The sequence below is a fragment of the Microcaecilia unicolor genome, chromosome 2 (assembly GCF_901765095.1).
Source record: "Microcaecilia unicolor chromosome 2, aMicUni1.1, whole genome shotgun sequence".
NCBI lineage: Eukaryota > Metazoa > Chordata > Amphibia > Gymnophiona > Siphonopidae > Microcaecilia > Microcaecilia unicolor.
The window spans coordinates 387,701,468-387,725,152 of NC_044032.1; the positions used below are offsets into that span (position 1 = coordinate 387,701,468).

General features: G+C 40.8%; 1 protein-coding gene across 6 annotated transcripts in view; it reads right to left on the reverse strand.

The window, feature by feature from the left end:
• Positions 1-23,685, reverse strand: part of SEPTIN11 (septin 11) — a gene marked incomplete at its 5' end in the record, with an annotated part of 103,225 nt that overhangs the window by 11,566 nt on the left and 67,974 nt on the right. For 2 of the 6 annotated variants that reach the window (XM_030190572.1, XM_030190571.1), the window contains 2 exon segments: positions 1,521-1,588; positions 17,346-17,533. In XM_030190572.1, the coding sequence (XP_030046432.1) occupies positions 1,564-1,588; positions 17,346-17,533 (213 nt within the window). 6 annotated transcript variants of the gene reach the window in all.

Sequence of the window (23,685 nt, forward strand, 5' to 3'; positions counted from 1 at the left end):
TACCAGTATAGTACAGCTATGTACATATCTATGTGGTTTTGGTTTTTTTTGAAAGAGAGCATGTTAAACCTTTACCAGCATACCAGATTAGGGAACTGGGTTTTTGAAATGCCTACAACCCGCCCATGGCCACACTCTCTTTTCAACTGTGCACATTGGAATTTACGTGCACCCCATTATTTTTATTTATTGCATTTGTATCCCACATAGCAGTAGGTTCAATGTGGCTTACAGGTTCCGGAAAGGAGAGTACCAACTCCGGGAATATATACAGAGTGGAAAATAGAGTAACAGTAGGTGCAAGTAAACTGATAAGGTTCCGGAAAAGAAAATACAACTCTGGGACGAATATATAGTAGCATATAGAGAGAAGTAATCCCAATGAGGCTGATAAGTCTCTGGGGATGGGACTACAGCTTCTAGTGAGCAATACAGAGTAGGATAAGGGTAGAAGTACACAATTGTAACTGGAGTGGTAAAATTCATACAGTTTGAATAGGATTATGTGAAAGGATTATTATAGAATACGCCTCAAAAGTTGTGTGCGTAAATTCTAATTGAAGTCAATTAGTGCTGCTAATTAAGTTAATTATCGGCACTGATTGGCTTGTTAATCAATTAAGTTGTGCACGTAATTTGGCCGTGCAGCCAAATTAGCACACACAACTGAAGGCGCCATATACAGAATTTGGAGAAAGTACACTTACTAGCTTTATGGCAAAAGTTAAGAAGGGGCCACTAGAAGGAGGGAAATACCCAGCAATCTACCCCATGTGGCTGTGTGCTTTGGGCAGTTATAATACTCCACAAAACACACACACGGTTCAGGACATGCCTGTTACACTGACCACGTTCTACAACTTTCTAAACTAGGTCTGAGGTTAATAGGGGAAGTTACGGCCATTTCCCTCCAATTATAATCTTGCCACAGAAAGTCCATGAGGAATCCATGGAACAGTTAGATCATCAAGGAGCAAAAGTGGCACTCAGGGAGGACAAGGCCTAATGGTTAGTGCAGCGGGCTTTGATCCTGACAACCTGGGTTCAATTTCCACTACAGCTCCTTGTTGACCTTCGGCAAGTCACTTAACCCTCCATTGCCCCAGGTACCAAAACTGATTGTGAGCCCTCTAGGGACAGAGAAAGTACCTGCATATAATGTGTACAGTGCTGCGTATGTCTGGTAGCACTTTAGAAATGATTAGTAGTAGTAGGAAAAGCAAGTGGCTTCTCATATTGTTCTCTAGTCCTACCCTACCAGTGTGATCTTCAGAATATCCATGCACGAGATGAATTTATGTCATCAAACCTGTCCCACATCATATTCAAGTTGGATGCCGTAAAACCTGAATGGCTGGGAATTCTGAGGACTGTGTTGAGAAATGCTTATGCTGCCGTGCAGTGGCCCATGAATAAAAACAGTCAGTACTTCCTCATGCAAAAAGCTGTTTTTGAAATCTTCCATTGAATTTTGCATCATGTTAGGGCACAGAAAGGCGATTCATTCCTCATATACTTACATGCAGAGCTGAAAGCGCATCCAGTTAGCTGCGAGAGTATCATTTATTCCGTGCAGAGCCAGGGACTACTGTGAAGAAAGGCACAGATACAGAAAGAAAGAAATGCGCAGAAGTAACAAGCTCAACATAGCCAGAGGGGAGGGGGTTATTAAACCTAAAGTTCATTATCTGTTTTCAGTTATTGGGGGGGGGGGGGGGGGGGGGGAGGGGGAATATAGTTGTACTTTTGTAAAGTTCTGTTTCTCAAAATCTATGCTCAATTTCTCAAAATGTATTGCTATTGTGGCATTTTAAAAATAAGTTTTCAAACAAAACTTAGCTATATTCTGTTTATAAACCCCATTTCGTAAACACAGAAAACCAAGGGGATACATATAGTATATGAACATGAATTACTCTAAGCAATCTGAAAGAGCTCAAGCTGGATTAATCATTCTGACAGAGTATTATCTCAGCAGAAATGAAGTTGGGCTGTAAACCTGGTAGCCCCCATCTCCCTCCACCTGCAAAGTTAGTGAGCACACATACACATGGCTAGCACAAGCACATTTAACAAGCAGTTAAGCTGGAAGACATGAGCATGAAGGATGAGAAAATGTAGCACACTACCCACCCCACCCCCGATTAGGGAACTGGGTTCTGGTTCTCCAAAAATATTTAAAGAATATTTTGCACGATTAGCGTCAACTAGAAATGAAGTTGTATATGAATTATAAAACAGAGCTTGCAACTGGCTAGAGAGGTTGCTGCCCAGCCGTTGATAGATAACCTAACTGGGTGTTTGTATATACAACCTTTGGAACTGCTTGCAGTATCAAGTTGTAAAGGTTTTAAGTTTATTAACTCCAGCAACTCAATCTTTTCTTTCCAAAAAGGGAACTTTTTTTGGCTTAGCAGCTAGACCCCCCCTCGCTTTAGGAGTATATAACTTCTCTTTGGCAGCTGACAGTGCTCAGCTTTCAACCCCCCCCCCCCCCCCCCAGGTGTGGGTCCATTTCAAACATGACACCTGCTCAACATCTGTCATTTAATCATTTACACAGGAGGGAGTCTAGAAAAACCATACTTTGCTACTGGAACATAACTATCAATACATATGGCTTTCAATAGCTGCTTTTTGCATGGATGTGTTATACTGTTATTGTACCCTCCCTGCCCAGATCCACAGAAATGTCCAGTGATAAGAGACCACCATGCATAGGAGCCAACTTTTCAGAGTTATTGGGGGTGCTAAGCCAAATGGAAATAACCCCTTCCTGTACACATACAAGGAAGTCTCTCAATATTTGGGGTGCTCAAGCACCCACAGAGCCAGCTCCTATGACACCGTGTATAACTTAAACACAAAATAAAATTTTCAGGTACACTTGATGCACAGGTGGAAAGGTGTAGAGTTTATTTAGCAAGAGGCGTAATCTGTGTGCTAGAGAAGAAGAAACAGGAGACTACCTAGCTAGGAGCAGAGGAAAAGCTGGCAGAGCATCAGCAGGAGAGAAAGAAATCCAGGAGTCATAACGTAAACATGGACCGCCACCTCTTGGAATGTATCAGAAAAGGAAACGCTCTGTCCAGGAAGGAATGGTATAAAAAATACAAAACACACAGGTAAGTTCAATTTACACACCAGAAACAGGCCATAAAAATATGTCTGGTTTACCAAGTGAATCTTCATTTTATTATAAAAGAGAACGGCCCTATCTTGAAAACCCTCTGCCCTACACTGCTTAAAAACAAAACAGCATATGGTGATTCTCTGAGGGTGAATCTGACCCCGACAATCATTTGATATCAATTTCACAGCGAGACAAATCCAGGTCCACAATGGCAACTCACTGATTAGCTTGCATAGTTCTTTACTCAATACCTGTTGCCAACTTGCATTAATAAGGCCACAATTTCATTTCACTAAACCTACACCTAACAGCAATGAGGTTAACACAATGGCATCTCTTACTTGTGCCCCATGTTAAACATTTACTACAAATTAAAGAGCAGAAGCTGGCATTCGCACTTGGACCATCTAGTCATATTCTATCTCTGGCTGCCCATTTAGCTTCACAACTGCCAAGAAAGTGTCTTTAGAAACTGGTTATCTTCGCAATTTTCAAAGATCAGCTACTGACAGCGCTCCAGCAAACACCAACAGCTGCTTTGTGTAAAAGGAAGACCCACACCTGTTTAAACTGGAATTAAAGGGTGCTTACATTATGTTTTCAAATCTGACTGTACCATAGAGTTGCGTGAAAAATGTGAAACAAAATATGATAAAGTAGGGATACCAGCCCCTCTTTAAAAAAATTTCAACCCATCATTCTTTATTTCAAAGATTAAAACCATTATACCATGGATACAGTCGTTCAGGTACAGCATCCAAAGAGGAAAGTTTTATGTGTTTTTTTTTTTTTTTTAATTTTGCGCAGCACATGAGTTTTCCTGATTTTTATGTGTTGCTTCTATATTGTGTGAAATTCAGTATAAACTACCTTTTCCTTGTGGTAAAATCATATGCAAGTGTTCTACATTTCCATTTGGCATACTTTACCAAAAACTTAGGGGGCCCCCCTCTTAGTAAAACGTACAGCAGTTAACTGCCAAATGAGCGTATGCTATCCGCTCACTAAAAATATTTTTGAGGGTGCGTGTCAGGAGTGAAGAGTGGGTGTTCCTGCACTAAACAGCGCAGCTACATCACCGTGTTCTAAGTGGTTAGCGAATGGATAGCGCACGAGCCCTCATTGCCTATAAAATGGGTGACAAAGCACATGTGGTAATTTTTCAAAATGGCCACAGGCTAATGGCAACATTAACGCATGGCCATTAATACAAAAAGGCCATTTTTATGGCTGTGGTAAAAATGGCCTTAGCGCATGGGAAACACTCGCGTAAGGGTGCACTAAGGCCACTTTTTACCACAGTTTAGCAAAAGGGCCCCTTAATCAACTGCATGCAGAGATTATTCTGAAAAGTCAAATAATATGCATAAATCAAGAGCCCAAGGAATTCAAATGGATTAAACTATCAGGCAAAGAGTGAGCAAATACAGGGGCCCTTCACTGAAGTGCAGTAAAATCTGGGTTTAACAAGTTTAAACGTAGGCCTTTTCTACGTACTAAGCCAAGATTTAAATGCAGCACTTTAGGGTCCTTTTTTTGTTTTGTTTTTTTTGACAGGTTGTGTACCAATATTCCCATTTGCACATGGTACCTGCAAACAATTAACACATGAGCACTTACTGCCACCGCGTTAACTCTGCATTTTCCAGTTAGCACGCACTGGTTGGATAACATGGGAATGCCCACTCTCCGCCCATGACATGCCCCTTCCCAAAAATGTTTCTAAGAAAATTAGTGACACATGGGTTAGCAGGCAAAATATCGCAAAATGATTTAAACGCTTTTCTGAGGTAGCCTGCTTGCGTGTGCTAACCACACGTTATGGGCGTTACATCTTTTAGTAAAAGGACCTCACAGTTATTAGTATAGAATTTTAAAAGATAAAACCCACCACTTACAATTATGAACTCCTAAAACTGCAAAAATCTACAGCAATGGGAAAGCTATAAGATCAACCAGCAGTTGTAAAGTTTGCTACTGCATACCAAGGACCCATCAAGGATTGCAGTCAGATTAGCTCAAAGCACCACCATGTGTTCTGCTGCTAAAGAAACAAGTTACCAGCTCAGATACAAGCCACACCATTTTACTATAATGTCTGTTGTCCTCCCCGCCTCCACTATGAAAAAAGTATGCGTGTGGCTGGATGTACTTTTGCTCTTCTCAGAGGTGAAAGGCACTAATTCACTTTTCAGTCACAAAATGATGTTGAACCTGGCTTCCCTCCCCCATGCTCTCCATTCCCTGCCACTAAATGGTTAAGTACATGAATTAATAGCTATGTGCGTTCAAAAACAAGACAGACAGCAGAGAAGACACTGCTGCAAAAGCAGATGGAGGCAGGATCATCCTTGGCTTGCCAGGTTTTATGTGAAGCTTGTGCTGCAAGTTAAAAAAAAACACACACACACAAAAACACAACAAAACAAAAAAATACAAAAGCCATTAGAAATCAAAAGAAAAAACAAAAATGAAAAAAATAAAATAAAATCAGAGCCAACCCTAGCATTCAACGTTGGTCAATGCTCATGCAATGATCAAGACAATGAAAACAAACCACATTACTAAATTAATTACACTGTTAGTCTTGACCAGGCTTTGGTAAGATCCAACATGTTCTTAACTGTTTTCCTAAACAGTATTGCACCAAATATGCAATCACAGAACTTGAGGGAAAAATAATACAATTCCCCCCCCCCCCCAAAAAAAAAAAGATAACATTAGGACTATATTTTCTGAAAATGCAAATCAACACACAGATTCAAACTTGCTGGGCAGCAGCTGTAGGGTATTGTCTTCTCCATTCATTGATCTGTACATAGTGCTAGGGAAGCAATCTCATTATAATAAATCAGTCATGTATAGATTCCAGCACAGGACCACCCCTAATTGATAACTGCATCTTTTGGCACTATATGGACTTTAAGTAGAAGTAAAACAATTCTCAAAATAGCCAGCATCAGTCAGCAAAAATTTCAACCCAATCTAGTTACAATTCACACATTTCCAGCAGCAAACCTGTAGCATCAGTTGGACTGCTTCAAGCTTTTAGCAGTCCTGTCATCTTTGAATACACTGAAGGATTGAACCACGGTCAGTTAATCACTGGCGATGGCAATCCACATTTCAGGTACTAATGTTTCTGGGCTCTTTCAGACTAAATGGGATTCTAAGAGATAACATGTGAATTCATAAAATAAAGTTGGTCTCTCCCAACTTGTGTTCATTCCACAACGCAACAATGATTTTGCTACTGAGAGAAAAACGATTTATACTAAATTGAACCCGCCGATTCCAAATATGAACTCCGAATTTGCCTGACACGTCTAGATTTTAAGTTATACATGCAAAGCCTATTCACTTATAATATTAATGCATTGTATATTGGAAATATTCCAACTGACATGGTTGGACCTGTCTGGACGCGCTCAGACAGGTCTATTGGCTGATGTCAGCAGTAAGTATATAAGGTAAGATGGATAAATGCAAATGTGTTAAAGATCCGGACAATTTCTGCTACATATGTGGCAAATACACTGATCAGCGCAAATAATCTGACAAAGCAAGTGCGCCTTGCTACAAGTTTTACTTTGACTGTCAAATTGGAGATCAAGATAAAAGCTGGGCACCTCATGTTTGTTGCACTGTGTGTTACTCTGGCTAATGCAGTGGTTGAATGGTAAAAGGAAAGGAATGGCTTTTGCAGTGCCGATGGTTTGGTGTGAGCAGAAAAATCACCAGACTTATTTTTGCATGACTAAAATTGCCAGATATTCAAAGAGAAACAAGTCACAAATTGTGCATCCTGACTGAGTCTGCTCTTAAACCAGTACCACACGATGTAGAGAATCCAGTGCCTACCCCTCCTGCAGCAGGAACGGCAATTGAAACTGACGCTTCTGATCCTGATGAAGGAGACGTTGATTGGCATGATGTATTTCCTGATCCAGAACAACTGGAGGGTCAGCCGCACTTGCTGAGCCAATCAGAATTAGATGATCTGGTAAGAGATCTGTTATTATCTAAAGAAAAGTCAGAACTGCTAGCTTCTAGACTTCGGGAATGGAATTTGCTACAACGAAGCACCTCAACTTCACACTTTCGTTATCGACACACCAAGTTAGCTGCATACTATGCAATGGAAAGCAATGTCTGTTTCTGTATTGATGTAAATGGTCTTATGATGGAGTTAGATGGTACACGTTCCCAATCAATGGAGGCTATTCATAGACTCTAGCAAAACGAGTTTGAAAGCTGTCTTGTTGCACAATGGTAACGAAAAACCATCTGTTCCATTGGCTCATGGGGTTGGAATGAAAGAGACCCATGCTTCTATGGATTTAATTTTGAAAATGATCAAATACTCAACATAAATAGAATATTTGTGCTGACCTGAAAGTGGTAGTACTGCTGCTTGGCCTACAGTTAGGGTACACAAAGCATATGTGTTTCTTGTGCCTAAGGAACAGTCATGATGACAAAAATCATTACAAAATGAGACAGTGGCACTCAGAGTCGAGCACACAGTTGGTCGGTACAATGTACAACACAAATCACTGGTCAATCCACTTCAAGTTCATCTTCCACCACTTCACATTAAACTTGGTTTAATAAAAAATGTTGTAATTGCACTTGATTGTGATGGAAATGGTTTCCAGTATTTGAAGGAGATGTTTAGCACATTGAAAACTGAGGCTAGAATAAAGGCCGGAATTTTTATTGGCCCGAAATCAACTAATGCATGATGACACATTCAAAACAAAACTCAACCCTCTGGAACTTGCAGCTTGGGATGCATTTGTGCTAGTAGTGCAGAACTTCCTTGGGAACAGAAGAGCTGAAAACTATGCTGAACTAGTAGACAACATGCTTAAACTTGGCTGCCGAATGTCATTGAAAATGCATTTCTTACATTCCCATCTTGGCTTTTTCCCACCCAATTTGGGACACATAAGTGACGAACATGGAGAGAGGTTCCATAAAGACATTTCTACAATGGAGAACAGATATCAAGGCCGCTGGAATCCCAACATGATGGGGGACTACTGCTGGTTTTTGCAACGGGAAAATATGACCGGTCACAAACGCAAAAGCAGATGCCTGAAGCACTTTTAACAGTACTGGGCCTTGCTGAAGTTAAGTCTTTTAAACTGGAATACGAGACTTTTTTGAAATTTTGTTATTCCATTACATTTTCATATACTGTTTACTACAAAAACTTTGATGTAGATCAGGTAATTGTTGGAGTAAAACTCATTCTGTAAAAAATAATTCAATGCTTTCCAAGTGCTTAATTCATTTGGGCAAACTTATGCATAACAAAATTTCCTGACGAGTTACAACAATTCTGACTTCGGATTTGGAATACGCACACTGAATTTAGTATAGGACAAATGTTTTTTGCCCAGTAGCACACGAAAATTATTTTTTTGTTGTGCTGTGAAAGTTTTAGAGCTGAGGTACACAATATTATTTATTTGGATTTCGCTCACACCTTTTCAGTAGTAGCTTGAGGAGTTAAATTCAGGTACTCTGGGTATAATACATTTGCATGTGCGTGTGTGTATACACACGCATAAATGATCAGAATACTGGCATTTACACTCATTCTTGGTGCCTGATGGCATCTTCTTTATAGAATTATCCCCTAATACATGTGACATATACAAAAGCAACATTGCTCCAGGTGCCACAAAATGTGTCTTCTGCTGCTATTTACTCCTGGGAGAAGTCGGCACCATGGCTGTTGCAGAATTTGTGCAAAATCCCATCTGTGCACAATTGTGTACTCACTGCACAGAATTTTGCTAGTGACCAAGAGGCACTGGTGATTTGTGTGATTTCTTCCTCCTCCCATGGTAAACCAATTCTCTTTCCTTACTCCCTAATGGTGCAGTACCTCACCCCCCCCCCCGACCTCCACCAGGACCTCCACCATTGAACTGGGTCGATCTTCCTGGCGAATGGGTAGGAAAAAAAAACTGGAGGAGTTTCTACCCTGGAGAGGAGACAGAGAAACTCAGAGTGAACCTGCAAGGGGAAAGAGATGATATCTGGAGAGGTTTTTGAGCAAGGTTGGGCTGCTGAGGAGGTTGGTTAGTCAAAGCAGATTAAAGTTAGGGGACCTGGGGCAGGAAGGACTCAGGCCTTTATGATGGGGAAATTGTACACAAAATTATGAATGCAGAATTAAAAAAAAAATACATACAGAATTTTCATAATTCCCACACACTCTCTCAGGAGTAGCCAGTGCACACGTTTCCATGACAACTGGAAAGTTCCCCTATGTTTGTGCACTTTTTTTGGCATAGGATTTGGTTACTGCATCAGGTGTAAAATTGTATTTTACAGATGCGCTAGGAAAGTGCACTGAGTTTCAGCTCACAACCATTACATCAGCCCCATAATGCACTGTATGATTCCAAGCGAGGACCAGCCTCAAAATTTTCATAAAGGGGAGCTCATTTTCTCAGATACATGCAGCTATCCAAGTCGGTTTATTTCTTAAAAAGGGGCACAATTCATTTTTATTCCAGAAATGATCAAATCGTTTTGCTGGGCACATTTATTAAGTCCTGGACTTGAGTGAATGAAGCCCCTGCTTTCTTGCTGTAACAGATCAAAAATACATGAAATGCTGGAAACAGAGTTTAAGTGCCTACAGATGAAGTCTGTCTTGAGAAACACCATGTGAAGAATTTTTTCCTTCAGCCTCTGTCAATTAAAAGCATGAATGGTTCCTTCTGCTATGATATTCCCTCTAATTACATCATCCAGGAGATCAAACTCTGTGCTACGGGGCAGGGGGCAGCAGCTTAACTAGAAAGTGCAGAGCACTATTCTGGACACAGCCAAAAATCAAGGAGCAAACTGCAGGAAAGTAAATATACACCTTCTGTTTGCGCTGCAATATTTCAAATCATTTTTTCTTACCAAGTGGTAACATTATCCTTATATCAGTTAAAAATGTCATTACTTTAAGCTGCTTCCTTGGAAATGGCCACATTGACCATGTACCCCCTTCCCCTAATTTGATTGGCCACTTTGGCACAAAGATCACAAACACACTAGGCGTGAATCAGACATGAGTGTCATAGGTGCCCCGTATAAGAGGCTTGAGGAGGCTAAGCCTCCCCAGCCCAACCGTGACCTTCCCCTGGCTGCCTCCACCTCGAAAAACAATATGTTCCTCTCCTCGCCGGCGTCCACCCCCTCCCCCCCCCACTCATGGCGCCAGCTCCTCACTTTATTGCTCTCCATTCCTTCCTTCCTTCCTTCCTTCCTCCCTCCCCCCGCGCGTTTAACCCTTTTATTTTCAGTAGCTGCGACGGCAGTGAAAGAGAAAGCACTGCGGGCTCACCTCCAGCTTCTCCCTTCCCTCACCTCACACAGTATCCTGCCCTCGCAGAAACAGGAAATACATTGCAGAAGGCGGGACACTGTGTGAGGGAAGGCAGAAGCTAGAAGCGAGCCAGTAGTGCTTTCTTCTTCACTGCACTGCCACTAAAAGTAAAAGGGTTAAATGTGAGGGGGGGGGCAGGAAGGAGAGAGGAGAAGGCAGGGAAGAGAGGAGAAATGCTGGACATGGACGGATGGGAGGGGAAGGCAGGGAAGAGAGGAGAAATGCTGGACATGGATGGAGTGGAAGGCATGGAAGAGAGGTGAAATGTTGGACATGGACGGAGTAGAAGGCAGGGAAGTGAGGAGAAATGTTGGACAAGGATGGTGGGAAGAAAAGAAAGGAAGGAGATGCACACAGATGGAATGGAAGGGAGAGTGGAGAAATGCTGGACATGGATGGAGGGGAGGGAAGACAGAGGAAGTAGATGCACATGGATGGAGGGGAGGGGAGTGAGGAGAAATGCTGGATATGGATGGAGAGAAAATTGCTGAATTTAAGGGCTGGATCAGAACACTTTGAGGGCAGATGTTGAAACTGGAGAAAAGGATAGGGACAGGGCTACAGATGGTAGACAGGACGCATAAGGACACAGGAGGATGGTGGGCATGGATAGAGACAAAATATCAAATGGAAAGAAGACACTGCACAAAACAGAAGACACTGGGACCAAAGCGAATAGAAAAACTAAATGATCAGACAACAAAGGTAGAAAAAAGTATTTTATTCAGAATTTATTAATTGGAATATGTCAGCTTTTGGAAATGTGCATCTGTGATATTTTGCATGTAAGTTTCAATTTCTCTTATATTGCTGCATGCTGAGTGACTTCTTGAGGTAACCTTCCAGTTCAGTATTTTGTCTTCATATCTGTTGTGCCATGTGTTTTTCATGTGTGATCAAGATGCAGTATTCTGCTAGCGTGTAGTATTTGCAGCCCTTTTTGTTTTGTTTTTTTTTTCACTAGGTTGTGTACTGGTGTTTTAGAGCCTGGTGTAATTATACTGCTGCCTTTCCACGCATAAGGTTGTAGCTCGTCCTGTCATTGGAATCAGTGGTCATGGTTTGGTAAGGTTATTAGTGTGTTTTTGCACAAGTTTGTGTACACTGTTTTGCAGTGGAGAAATTGTGTGTTGGCCTTACTGAGGTGGCACCAAAACATCAGAAAGGGTGTAGAGCCTAAATCATGACACACTACCTCTTGAAGGATCTACATATGGTCGTTAAAGGAGCTCATTGTGAACACTATCCACCCTAAAAGGGTGTTTTGTGGCTCTACATGAGAATTGTGATATTATGATCCCGTTTCATATTGTTGACGGTCTGCATTTTTCGTATGGGTGGCATATTGGTGTATTAGGGTCTGTCCAGTGTAATATTTATTGTACAGTAAGGTTCTGAGTGTGTTTTTGCACAAAGTTGTGCATAGTGTTTTGCAGTTGAGCAATTGTGGTTAGTATATGCTTTGAGCAACCACTTTATTCTTTGACATATGATACATATCTAGTATCTATCTAAATTTAATAAAAGGTATTGTGACATTTTTTTTCTGTGTGTTGTCAGACAATTATGGATGTAAGCTCCACCCCTAACCTCACCCCTTTAGCCTCCCCAAACAGTTGGGCCACCAGCTGCCTATGATGAGTGTGCACGCATGTGGTCATTTCACAGAACCCCCCCCCCCACACACACACACACACTGCAGCTTCCAGAGGAACAACTGAAAGGGGGTGGGGGATGACTCAGTAATCATGTCATGCAGGGTTAGTGTGAAAGTTTGCCCTTCATTCTTCGAGAGCAAAACATGACACACATTCATATTGTACAGCTTTCTGTAAGGAATGCCAAGATAATACAATCTTTAATCAGTTAATCTCCTGTTTTTTTAATTAAAAAAAAGTCTAGACCCTGCATTTTTATAGGCTGAAATGCATTTACAGCCACAGATATGCAGGGGAAAAGATAAACCATGTGCACTAAAAGACTTAAAACCAAAAAGGAAAAGAAACAGGAGCATCGAAGTAGAAGGAGAAATAAAAAAAGCAGCAAAACACACTCCTGAAATTTCAAACTAGGACTGCTACCAGCTGAGGAATATACCCGCAGCATCCCAGTATCCTTCCAAATGGACATATGAAGACATATGCACCACAGCTGCTCAAATGGGCTTCAAAGAAAACATCAGTCATCTGGACCATTAGCAAAATTGCTTCACCATATAGCAAAAAGGTTACAGAAAATCTTCAATATATCTTTTTTTGCGTGACAGCTGCCACTGCCTGCCTAACACCCACACACAGGCCAAGCTGATATTCAGCAGGCAGTGGTGAACATTTTTTTTTTTAAGCTGCCAGTGACATTATTTCTGGATGTTCAAAGCTGGGCCATGTCCAGGCATGGACACTGAATATCAGGGTTTGTGCGGCTGGCTCCTCTTATATGGTTAAGTGTGACATTCAGCACATAACTGCTTAAGTGGCACTGATTCAACTGCTAAAGGTAGGCAGTTAAATGACTATTGGCGCTGAACCGTATAAGGGCTGACTTCGTCCCCAAACTACACACAGAACAGCCGGATTTGAGTTTAGTGGTCTTTGGTGATTTTCAGTGGCAGTGACTGGTTAAGTGCCGCTGAATATCAGTGGATACCCTCAAACAAGTGATTTAACTGGCCAGGAGCCAAATGGCTGGTTAAATCGTTTTCGAAAATAGATCCCAAAAATCCCCTTCATCTGAGGTCAACCAAAGCAGTGTGTACACCTACTGCACCTGGACCACTGCACTTCAGTACAACTCTGAACATCAATTTTATGAAAGCATGTTGAGATAATTTAATACTCTCCGGCTAATATTCCGCCCGTGGGAAGCAGGTCGGCTAAGTCCCGTGATTAGCACTGAGTCCAGATATTCAATTTTGGGTCATTTCCTGTGGCCGGCTTAAACGTAACCAGCCAAGGTAATATTAAGCGCTGGCCGGTTAAGTTTCTACCAGCCAAAGATAGGTCTGCTATTTAGGCGGTCCGATCTGGCTGCTAAACTTAAGACAGTGAAGTGATAATTAGCCAGTATGTGCTGTTTAACTGGAAGATTGGAGGGTGGCCAATGTAACATCGATTTTTAAAAAAGGTTCCAGAGGAGATCCGGGAAATTATAGACCGGCGAGTCTGACGTCGGTGCCGGGCAAAATGGTACAGACTATTAAGAACAAAATTACAGAGCATATTCAAAAGCATGGATTAATGAGACAAAGCCAGCATGGATTTAGTGAAGGGAAATCTTGCCTCACTAATCTACTACCTTTCTTTGACTGGGTGAACAAACATGTGGATAAAGGTGAACAGATTGATATTGTGTATCTGCGTTTTCAGAAGGTGTTTGACAAAGTACCTCATGAAAGACTCCAGAGGAAATTGGAGAGTCATGGGATAGGAGGTAGTGTTCTATTGTGGATTCAAAACTGATTAAAAGATAGAAAACAGAGAGTAGGGTTAAATGGTCAGTATTCTCAATGGAGATGGGTAGTTAGTGGGGTTCTCCAGGGGTCTGTGCTGGGACCGCTTCTTTTTAACATATTTATAAATGACCTAGAGATGAGAGTAACTAGTGAGGTAATTAAATTTGCTGATGACAAGTTATTCAAAGTTGTTAAATCGCAGGAGGATTGTGAAAAATTACAAGTGGACCTTATGAGACTGGGAGACTGGGCATCTAAATGGCAGATGACATTTAATGTGAGCAAGTGCAAAGTGATGAATGTGGGAAAGAGTAACCCGAATTATAGCTACGTCATGCAAGGTTCCACGTTAGGAGTCACGGACCAAGAAAGGGATCTAGGTGTGGGAAAGAGTAACCCGAATTATAGCTACGTCATGCAGGGTTCCACGTTAGGAGTCACGGACCAAGAAAGGGATCTAGGTGTCGTCATCTATAATACGTTGAAACCTTCTGCTCAGTGCGATGAGGTGGCTAAGAAAGCAAATAGAATGTTAGGTATTATTAGGAACCGAATGGAAAAAAAAAATGAGGATGTTATAATGCCTTTGTATCGCTCTATGGTGTGACCGCACCTTGAATATTGTGTTCAATTCTAGTCGCCATATCTTAAAAAAGATATAGTGGAATTAGAAAAGGTGCAGAGAAGGGCGACAAAAACGATAAAGGGGATGGGACAACTTCCCTATGAGGAAAGGCTAAAGCAGCTAGGGCTCTTCAGCTTGGAGAAAAGGCGACTGAGGGGAGATATGCTAGAGGTCTATAAAATAATGAGTGGAGTTAAACAGGTAGATGTGAAGCATCTGTTTATGCTTTCCAAAAATACTAGGACTAGGGGGCATGCAATGAAGCTACAATGTAGGACACTTAAAACAAATTAGAGAAAATGTTTCTTCACGCAACGTGTAATTAAACTCTGGAATTCGTTGCCAGAGAATGTGGTAAAGGCGGTTAGCTTAGTGGCATTTAAAAAAGGTTTGGACGGCTTCCTAAAGGAAAAGTTCATTTTAAAATGGACTTGGGGAAAATCCACTATTTCTGCGATAAGCAGTATAAAATGTTTTGTACTTTTTTGGGATCTTGCCAAGTATTTGTGACCTAGACTTGCCACTGTTGGAAACAGGATGCTGGGCTTGATGGACCTTTGGTCTTTCCCAGTATGTCAATACTTATGTACTTATGAAAGTGGTATTGCTTGTATTGTACTGACATACGATAATTTTTTTTATATGATTGTTCTACAGTGCTGTTAAATGTGCATATTTTTGATACTATTTCGACGTCTACTACTACTTATTTCTATAGCGCTACTAAATTCCCTTATCTCTTATTTGTCCTGTGTCTGTCCTAATTAGACTAAGTTCTGTCGAGCAGGGACTGTCTCTTCATGTTCAAGTGTACAGCGCTGCATACATCTAGTAGTGCTATAGAAATGATAACTAGTAGTAGTAGTGTTCGAGGCTTCTGCAGATGAAAACAGAGCACATGGGGATGGGGCGAGGATGGGGACAAGTTTTATCCCCGTGTCATTTTCTAGTCTGTGGTTTGCCTGTTGAATTGGGCAGGTTTACAGAGCTCCCCGCAGTAATTTTTAAAAGTCATGGGTCACGACTTTTTGGGCGGGTTTCACCACCACGGCCCACAGGTTGGTTGATGTTCTAGCGCTGTGTCTGCTCACCGTTCCTGTTGGGATCTTGATACTTAAGCTAAGTGCTTATATAAAGGTATTTTAAAAGTCTAATTATGAAAATGAAAAATAAAGATAGTTTGAAAACATATTATCATTGAAGTTTTTGATGCAAATTGTTTTGACAGGGGTTTTTATTTGCGTAGATTTAGCTAGGTGATAAACCTGTACAACAGTATCTTAATGGAAGATTCCCCTCCCTCCCCCCACACTCCTCACATAGCTATTTTTGATGTAAAACTGTTGGACTATTTTTGGGAAACCTTTGGGCATGAATTGGGCTGGAAAAGGTTTGGCCGCCTGGCAACCCTTAATCCCCCACTGTTTATTTCTGCCTTTAAAACAAAACCTGATTAAAACTGTGGCCTCACTAAGGGGCCCTTTTACTACGCCACGTAAGCATCTACACGCGCCCAACGCATGCAAAAATGGAGTTACTGCACGGCTACCGCGTGGCTCTTGTGGTAATTTCATTTTGAGCACGCTCCGCTATGCGCGCCCAAAAAATATTTTTTTATTTTCTGGTGCACGTCAGCTATGCGTGCCAAGTGGCATTTGGCACGTGTAGGTCATTACTGCCCGGCTACCGCGTGAGACTTTAAGCTACGTCAATGGCTGGCGGTAAGGTTTCAGACCCAAAATGGATGCATGGCAATTTTGATTTTGCCACATATCCATTTTCCGCAAAAGTTTTAAAAAGGCCTCTCTCACAGACGCACTAAAAAAAAATGCATTGGCCTGTGCCCAAAACCCACACTACTGGAAGCCATTTTTCAGCGCACCTTAGTAAAAGGACCCCTAAGTTGGCAGCATTTATACATCTAGGTTTGTAAAATGGGACAGCTACATGTGGAAGCTGCCAGGCTCATGACCCTCATTTTATCCACTTGTTTATTTCTAAAATGGCTGCTCCTGCTGTGTGTGCCAGCAATTACACACGCACTCCTGCAAGTGCTTTAGAAAAGGCTCTGCATCCCTACCTTGTTGTCTGAATTCCAATCTCTACCTTCTATGCAAATGGGCCTTAACACATATTAAGAGTCTAATGAAAAAAAGTATCACCGTAAAAGAAAAGAAAAATGTACAATTTATTAACCTTTATTTCTAGGTTTTAATTTTGTCATTAAGATGACTAGGTCCTATTTGTTTTTTGTGCAACCACGACACATAAAGGCCCAATTTGTTCTTTTAATAAAAATGCTACTACTAAAAATTTATATTTGAGTTTGCTTGATGTACAACTGACTAGCTTTCTGGCTAGGATGTTTAGATTTTTGGAGGAAACTGTGTTTGTCTTGGTTATGTTTATATATACGCAGATGTGAAACCACTTACTTGTATATATCATTTCCTCTGTGCTCGAAGACACCCAATAAAGAGCTGCAAAAAATGTTACTGCTTTCTTAGATGCAGAGAAAATTTTTTTTATCATTTTGCCAATCTTTTTAGAAAAATAAAGGACCAGTTTCCAGTCTCATCAAGAGAAAAAAAACCAAACACTAAACTGTTAAACAAATAAAAGTTAAATGGAAAAAAAAGATACCCAAATGAAAGAAGAAAAAGGAAAAAAAAAAACAGGAAACGAAAAGTCAAATCATTTGAGAGCTGGGCGAGTGCCACAGTGCAGCGCTTACTTTTTCTTGTCCTTGTCCTTCTTGGCTTGCTGGGACCCAGCCTGTTGAGCCTGTGACTGGAGGAGCTGAGCTGCTGCTTTCTTCTTCTGAAAAATGTTCACCTCGTCCTCAATCTCCTTCTTTTTGTCTTCCAACTTTTTCTTTTCTTCCTGGTGAGTCCTCTTCAGATGGTCAAACTTCTCATGGAGCTGTTCATACATGGACAGGAAAAAGAAAAAGGAGAGAACAGAACCACATTCTTATACAGCTGGAAAGGTTTCTCACATTTCATTATTTTGGGGCTCTCAGTACACCTTTATGCTGTTGGGGGGTACATGGGCAGCCCCATTTTAGACAGAAGAAGGAATTGAGACCTGCTGGTCAGTGAGTTTCAAGTTTCATCAGTATTTTGGAACAGAATCTGCTCACAAACTACCTGTTCTAGAACACAGGAAAAATACAGCATAAACATCCACTTTAGAAAAATAAACATACAATATTGAGAAGTTTAAAGCCAGCTCATAACCGGTTATATTGTACAATGGCAACATACCAGGTATATATGCTGGTACATAATTGGTTATCTTTGTAACCTTGGAAACATAACCAAGATATTAACCCGAAGCCATCACAGTGACCAGTTTCCCTTACCTGTTTGGCATTTAGGGCATTTGGAGGATTAAGGGGGCACCCCTCCCCCCAACCCCTCCAGTGGAGTACTAGTCTATATCAGCTGTTCATCAAATCCTAAATGTGCTTGATGACAGGTATGTAATCCTGGTCCCACTCACACCAGTTCAGAATGCCAGCTAAGCTCTTTGGGTAGGCACTCGGGCCAGGTTTCATAAAACTACTTGGATCTGATCAGCTGGATGCAGCCAGGGAAATCTGTGATAGGCCAGATGGCATCCTCACCTTGCTTTCCAAAAATCAGTGCTTCCCCCCAAATTAAGCAGTCACATCCGATAAAACTCTAATAGCTCAACGAACATTTTGAAACAGTCACTTCATTAAAATAGCATGTGTAATTTGTTCAGGAGGAACAGAGAAATGAACAGTCACATCCGATTAAACCGTAAATCACTGTCTGTCCCATCCCAGACCAGTGGTCCAATTGGAATGATGAATGATTGACGGTTCTACATGGCAAGTGTTACCATGTGTCTCTCTGCATGTGCTAATATTAAGCTTGGTAGCTTAACCATGGTCTGTGAAGCATTTATTGAAGAGGACTGATTTGAGGGCCTTGCAAAAGTGCAAATAGTTGGTTATCCACCTGATGACTGTTGGTAGTGAGTTCCACATTCTAGATGCAAGATAAGGAAAACCTGTGGCATGGATGGACTTATACTTTACTCCCCTACAACTGGGTAGATGCAATAGTAAATAGCTTCTGACCACCAGCATGACATTACGTAAAGGCAAAGTTATTAGTGGGCACATATAATCAGGGGCCAATCCATTTAGTATTTGAAAGACAGTAGCTGTGATTTTAAATTGGATTCTTGCTTTTACGGGGAGCCAATGTAGTGCATGAAACAGGGGAGTCATTCTTTGATAACATGAGGACTTGAAAATCAGACATGCTGTGGTATTTTGTGACATTTGCAATTTCTTTAAGCTTGATTCTTTGCATCTGGAATATACAACATTACAATAGTCGATTTGGGATAAAGCCAGTGATTGTACCAGTAAACGAAATAACGTGGCAGAAAAGGAGTTTCTTATTCTCCTCAGTTTCTAGAGTGTCCTGAACACCTTCATGGCTACTGCAGGTATTTGCTGATCTTATGTTAGGTGTTGATCTATTATGATTCTGATTTTTATACTCCTTTCCAATGGGTAGCTGTGAGTGTCTAACTTGAAGTCAATTGGGGAAGTAGGGCAGATTGGGCTATATATTATGAAATTTAGTCTTTTCTTTGTATAAATTTCAATCTAAATGTAAAGGCCTACGTTTCCATGTCTAGTCCTGACTGAATTTGATCTTTTATACTTGGATATCCCCTATAAAAGGGATGTAAATCATGATATGGTCTGCATATATGTCTCTAAGCCACTTTCCTCTAGTTTCCTTTCTAGGGGAGCCATTAGGATGTTGAATAAAATGAGCGATAATGGTGACCCTTGTGGCACTTCACATTTTGGAGTCCATGAAGAAGAAATGATTGACATTTTAACTTGATAAGATCATGTTTTAAGGAAACCATTAAACCAACTCAACTCTGTTCCTCCTATCCTTATGCTGTCAAGTATAGCAGTATGTCATGATTTAATACATCGAATGCTCTGGACATGTCAAACCGTAAAACTAAGACTGACCTACCTACACGTAACTCTTTTTATTAAACTTTGCTCACAAAGGAATTTAATACAAATTCTGTGCTGTAATCTAAATCCTGATTGAAATTTGTGTAGTATTGTATATCGGGGTAGATAATCCATTAGTGGTTGAGAGACCACCCCTTCCATGACTGACTAGGAGGGAAGTCACTGGTCTATAGTTTGTTACATCATTTTTCATAATCATGGAATTCTTGAGGAGTGGTGTCAGCATGATACTTGCTTTATGACATGAGAAATATCCTCTGTTGAGCAAAAAAGCAAAATGTTGTGTCAGTATCTCCGTGAACCATATGGGTGCATCTCTCATTAAGATATTAGGACATTCATCCAGTATACAGTGAGATTTCACACATTTATTTAATAAGGTTTGAACCTCAGCAAATCGATGATGTTTCGAAAGAAGACCAAGATCTTTATCTGCCCATACTGGATCAGTTTGCCAATTTAGTATTTCCAAGTAGTTGTCAACATGAATCTTTGGAGTGGGTAATTCTGACCTGATTTTGTCTATTTTTTTGTGCAAAATATGTGGCTAAATCTTTTGTGTGTATGTGGGGGGGGGGGGGGTGTCTAATTTAAAGATGATACTTGCTTCTGTGTCAAGCAATTTATTTACTAAGCTGAACAACTGTAGTGATTGGCTGGCCTGTTCCAATATATTGCTGCTCATAGTAGTTCCTTCTTGCCTGTTGAATGATGTTATTGTAGGTCTTCACTGCCTTTCTCCAACTTGTCTTAAATCTCTAGCTCCCTACATAGCCTTTTGGCCTTTAATATCTCTTGGTTGACCCAATTTGTGCTTTCTTTTGCACCTCTTAGGTGCTATCTTATCCAGGATGGATCTACTATTAAAATCCCAGGATATTAAGAAGTAGTCCGATTCAGAGTCTAGTCCTTCTGAGTCATTTGTTATTGTGTTCCAGAAGTTGTCTGCTTTGATCTTTCCCCTTGCGATGGTTTGAGGGTTTGTTCTGTTTCTCGCTTCTTTCTCCTATCTCTTTCCATTTTAGAATGAAGATTAATTTACTGTGGTCCATCCAACTGCTATCTGTTATGCTAAAATTTATATGCTCTAAATGTTTGTGTAAATAGATCTAACAAGTGACCCTTATAAGAGGAGGTGGCTCCAGGTCATTCAAAATCCCAGGATGCCAGAAAGTAATATCTTTGGAGTTGTGATTTCCTGGTTTTCTAGGTAAATATTGATGTCTCCTATCATGACTACTTTTGCATGGGATGTACATATGTTGGAGATAAAGTCCATGAAGTCTGCTTGTGCCTCTTGCGAGCTCACAGGTAGATGAAAAAACAGAGCATGGCAGAGTCAACCTTGATATGATGCATCTCAGATAGTTCACGCTAAGATCTCTAGGGAGAGTGCTCTGTGTTCTGATATCAATTTCAGATTGAAAAAGGATCTATAGAAGATCACTACTTCCCCACCCCCTTTTTTTGTGTTCTTTACCAAGCATATCAGATCATAACCTGGTGGGTATAGGTCATTTACTGCTGGGTGTTCTTTGCTATGTAACCAGGTCTCGGTTATGAAAACTAGGCCTAATTGCTCCTCTTCTAGCCATGACGTCATGAGTTCTACCTTATTGCTGAGTGTGCATTTATGTACCCCACTGGTATTGGTACATACAAGTCTCGTTCACTGGCCTTGTATTTGACGGTTATCAGATGGTGCTTTGTGTTATGTGTTCTCCGTTTGTACCACTTGGGTGCTCGACTTCTATCTGGGAAGTTTAGATGTCTAGGAGAAGTTATCTTGATTCTGCTTAAAGATCTATTGTGTCTCCCCATAGTGGGACAGGATCCTCTCAGATTACACCTGGTAATTGGTAGTAACAGTATCCTATATTGTGGGCCTTGAAACCAAGTTCTTACGTTTATTAACCAAGATATTACTAGAAAAAAGTCCGGTACCTTTGTATGGCTGTCATTTTGACAGTTGGTTCAGGTGTTGATGTAGCCAGGGTTTAGAAGCTGATGGTATGGTCGTTTCTTTGCCATTTCCATAGCTGCACACAAAGGGGCGCTTCCTTGCTGCTTTCTTCCCTGGAAAAGAGCTATGCTTCTGGTGGTGTTGTCCGGTGGACAGGGTTTCCACCTCTCCAGGTTTGACTGAGAGCCTCTTGGATCCAACTACCCATGTCTGGCTTTGAGATGAACTCAAATCTCCAGATCTGCACTAGTTTTATTCTGGTAGAGGGGCATTTATGATACAGAGACCATGACTGCGAGAGAGGTGAAGTAGCAAGCTCTTTTCTCATGTACTCTTCTTCTCACAAACTGGTTTTAAAACTTGTGTCTGGAGTGGGCAGCAGCATTTCTGATATTGGAATAGGGCTTTCCTTGCTTTCAGTGAACAGGGCTCAATTACTATTGCCAAAGAGCATACTTAAGAATGGTGTTGGTACAACTCCTTAATACTGTAAAGAAAATAGATGGAGAATAACAGCCTCAAACTTATGTAGCAGCATTACTTCACAATTCAATAGTTATCATAAATCTCATCAGCATAAAGAAAACTCCAACAGTTCAAACTAAAAGGGGAATTAACAGTGAAAAACCATCCTGTGAAGTCATGTACTAGGAAAAAACACTTATTTATTTATTGCATTTGTATCCCACATTTTCCCACCTATTTGCAGGCTCAATGTGGCTTACAGAGTTTTGTTATGACATAGTCATTCCAAGATATCAGATACAATTAGTAATATACAGAGATTAAGAAAGGGAAGAGAGAAGGAAGGTGTTGGGCGGATAGTATAGATGGTGGATTTTAATAACTGGGGTGGGTTGGTGAGGTAGTTTTGTAAGGCTATGGGTTCTCTTTGTAGGCTTTATTGAAGAGATGTGTCTTCAAAGATTTGCGAAAGTTAGTTATTTCGTCAATGGTTCTCAGGGCTGTAGGTAGTGCATTCCACAACTGCGTGCTCCTGTAAGAGAAGGTGGTGGCGTGTATCAGCTTGTATTTTAGTCGTTTACAGCTGGGGAAGTGCAGATTGAGAAATTTGCTTATCTGCTCTCTTGCTCTTATCCAAAGTAGCACTTGTAAAATCCAAACTGGCAAAGCTCCAGGAACAGTTCCAGATCAGCTTCCACCTTGTAAACACTCTCACAATCACGCAAACACAAGCATAATCCTGACAAGGATCCCTCTTTCACCAGACCTTCTGGCTGCTTTAGGGGAAGAAAAACTTCCAACAAGTGCACATTTCACCAAACATGGCTCCCAGACTAAAAAAATAAAAACAAAAATAAAAAAATGCTGTTATATCCACATTCGGTATCACTTCCGGAAAACAACTCCACCAGCTTAAAAAAAAAAACCCAACAAACAAACCGTTCTATCTTCTGATTCACGTCCTGAGGCCAAACTGTCTTGAGCAAATCAATCCAATGTTTTTTTTTTTTTTATGACGTCTACATCTCACATCACATCTATACTTAGTGTCCACCAACACTTCAAGTACCCCACATCTCAAATCCGAAAAGGAACGTGCCCTTTTGATGAATGTCATTACAACAATGTTCAAAAAGACAACTTTTGAGCTGCCTTGATATTTGTCCCACATAAAGAAATCCACAGGGACACCTTAGAAAATAAATCACATTCTTTGAGACAATCTGTATGCTGTTTCAATTGTATAACCAGCCTCCTAGATAAATGCATGGAATTTCCTTCAATCATAATTTCACACACAGCACATCATCCACATTTAAAATGTCCAACTTCAGCACTCTCCTGCCATGTCCATATATCTGACCTGAATAGACCTTTCAAGTTAAAATTTCCACTGTATGACAGACAATGGCTCATCAACAGAAAGCATTCTCAGATACTTTTTTTTATAATTTTACCCACCGCTAATGATGAAGATGAGTTTTTCAAAACAGACCAGGGGAGGAAGACGACCAAATCCAAATGACCAGCACAACGAGTAGGAGCTTCAATACAAGTTTATTGGGACCCAACATGGTCCGTGCTTCGGCAAAAAACCTTCTT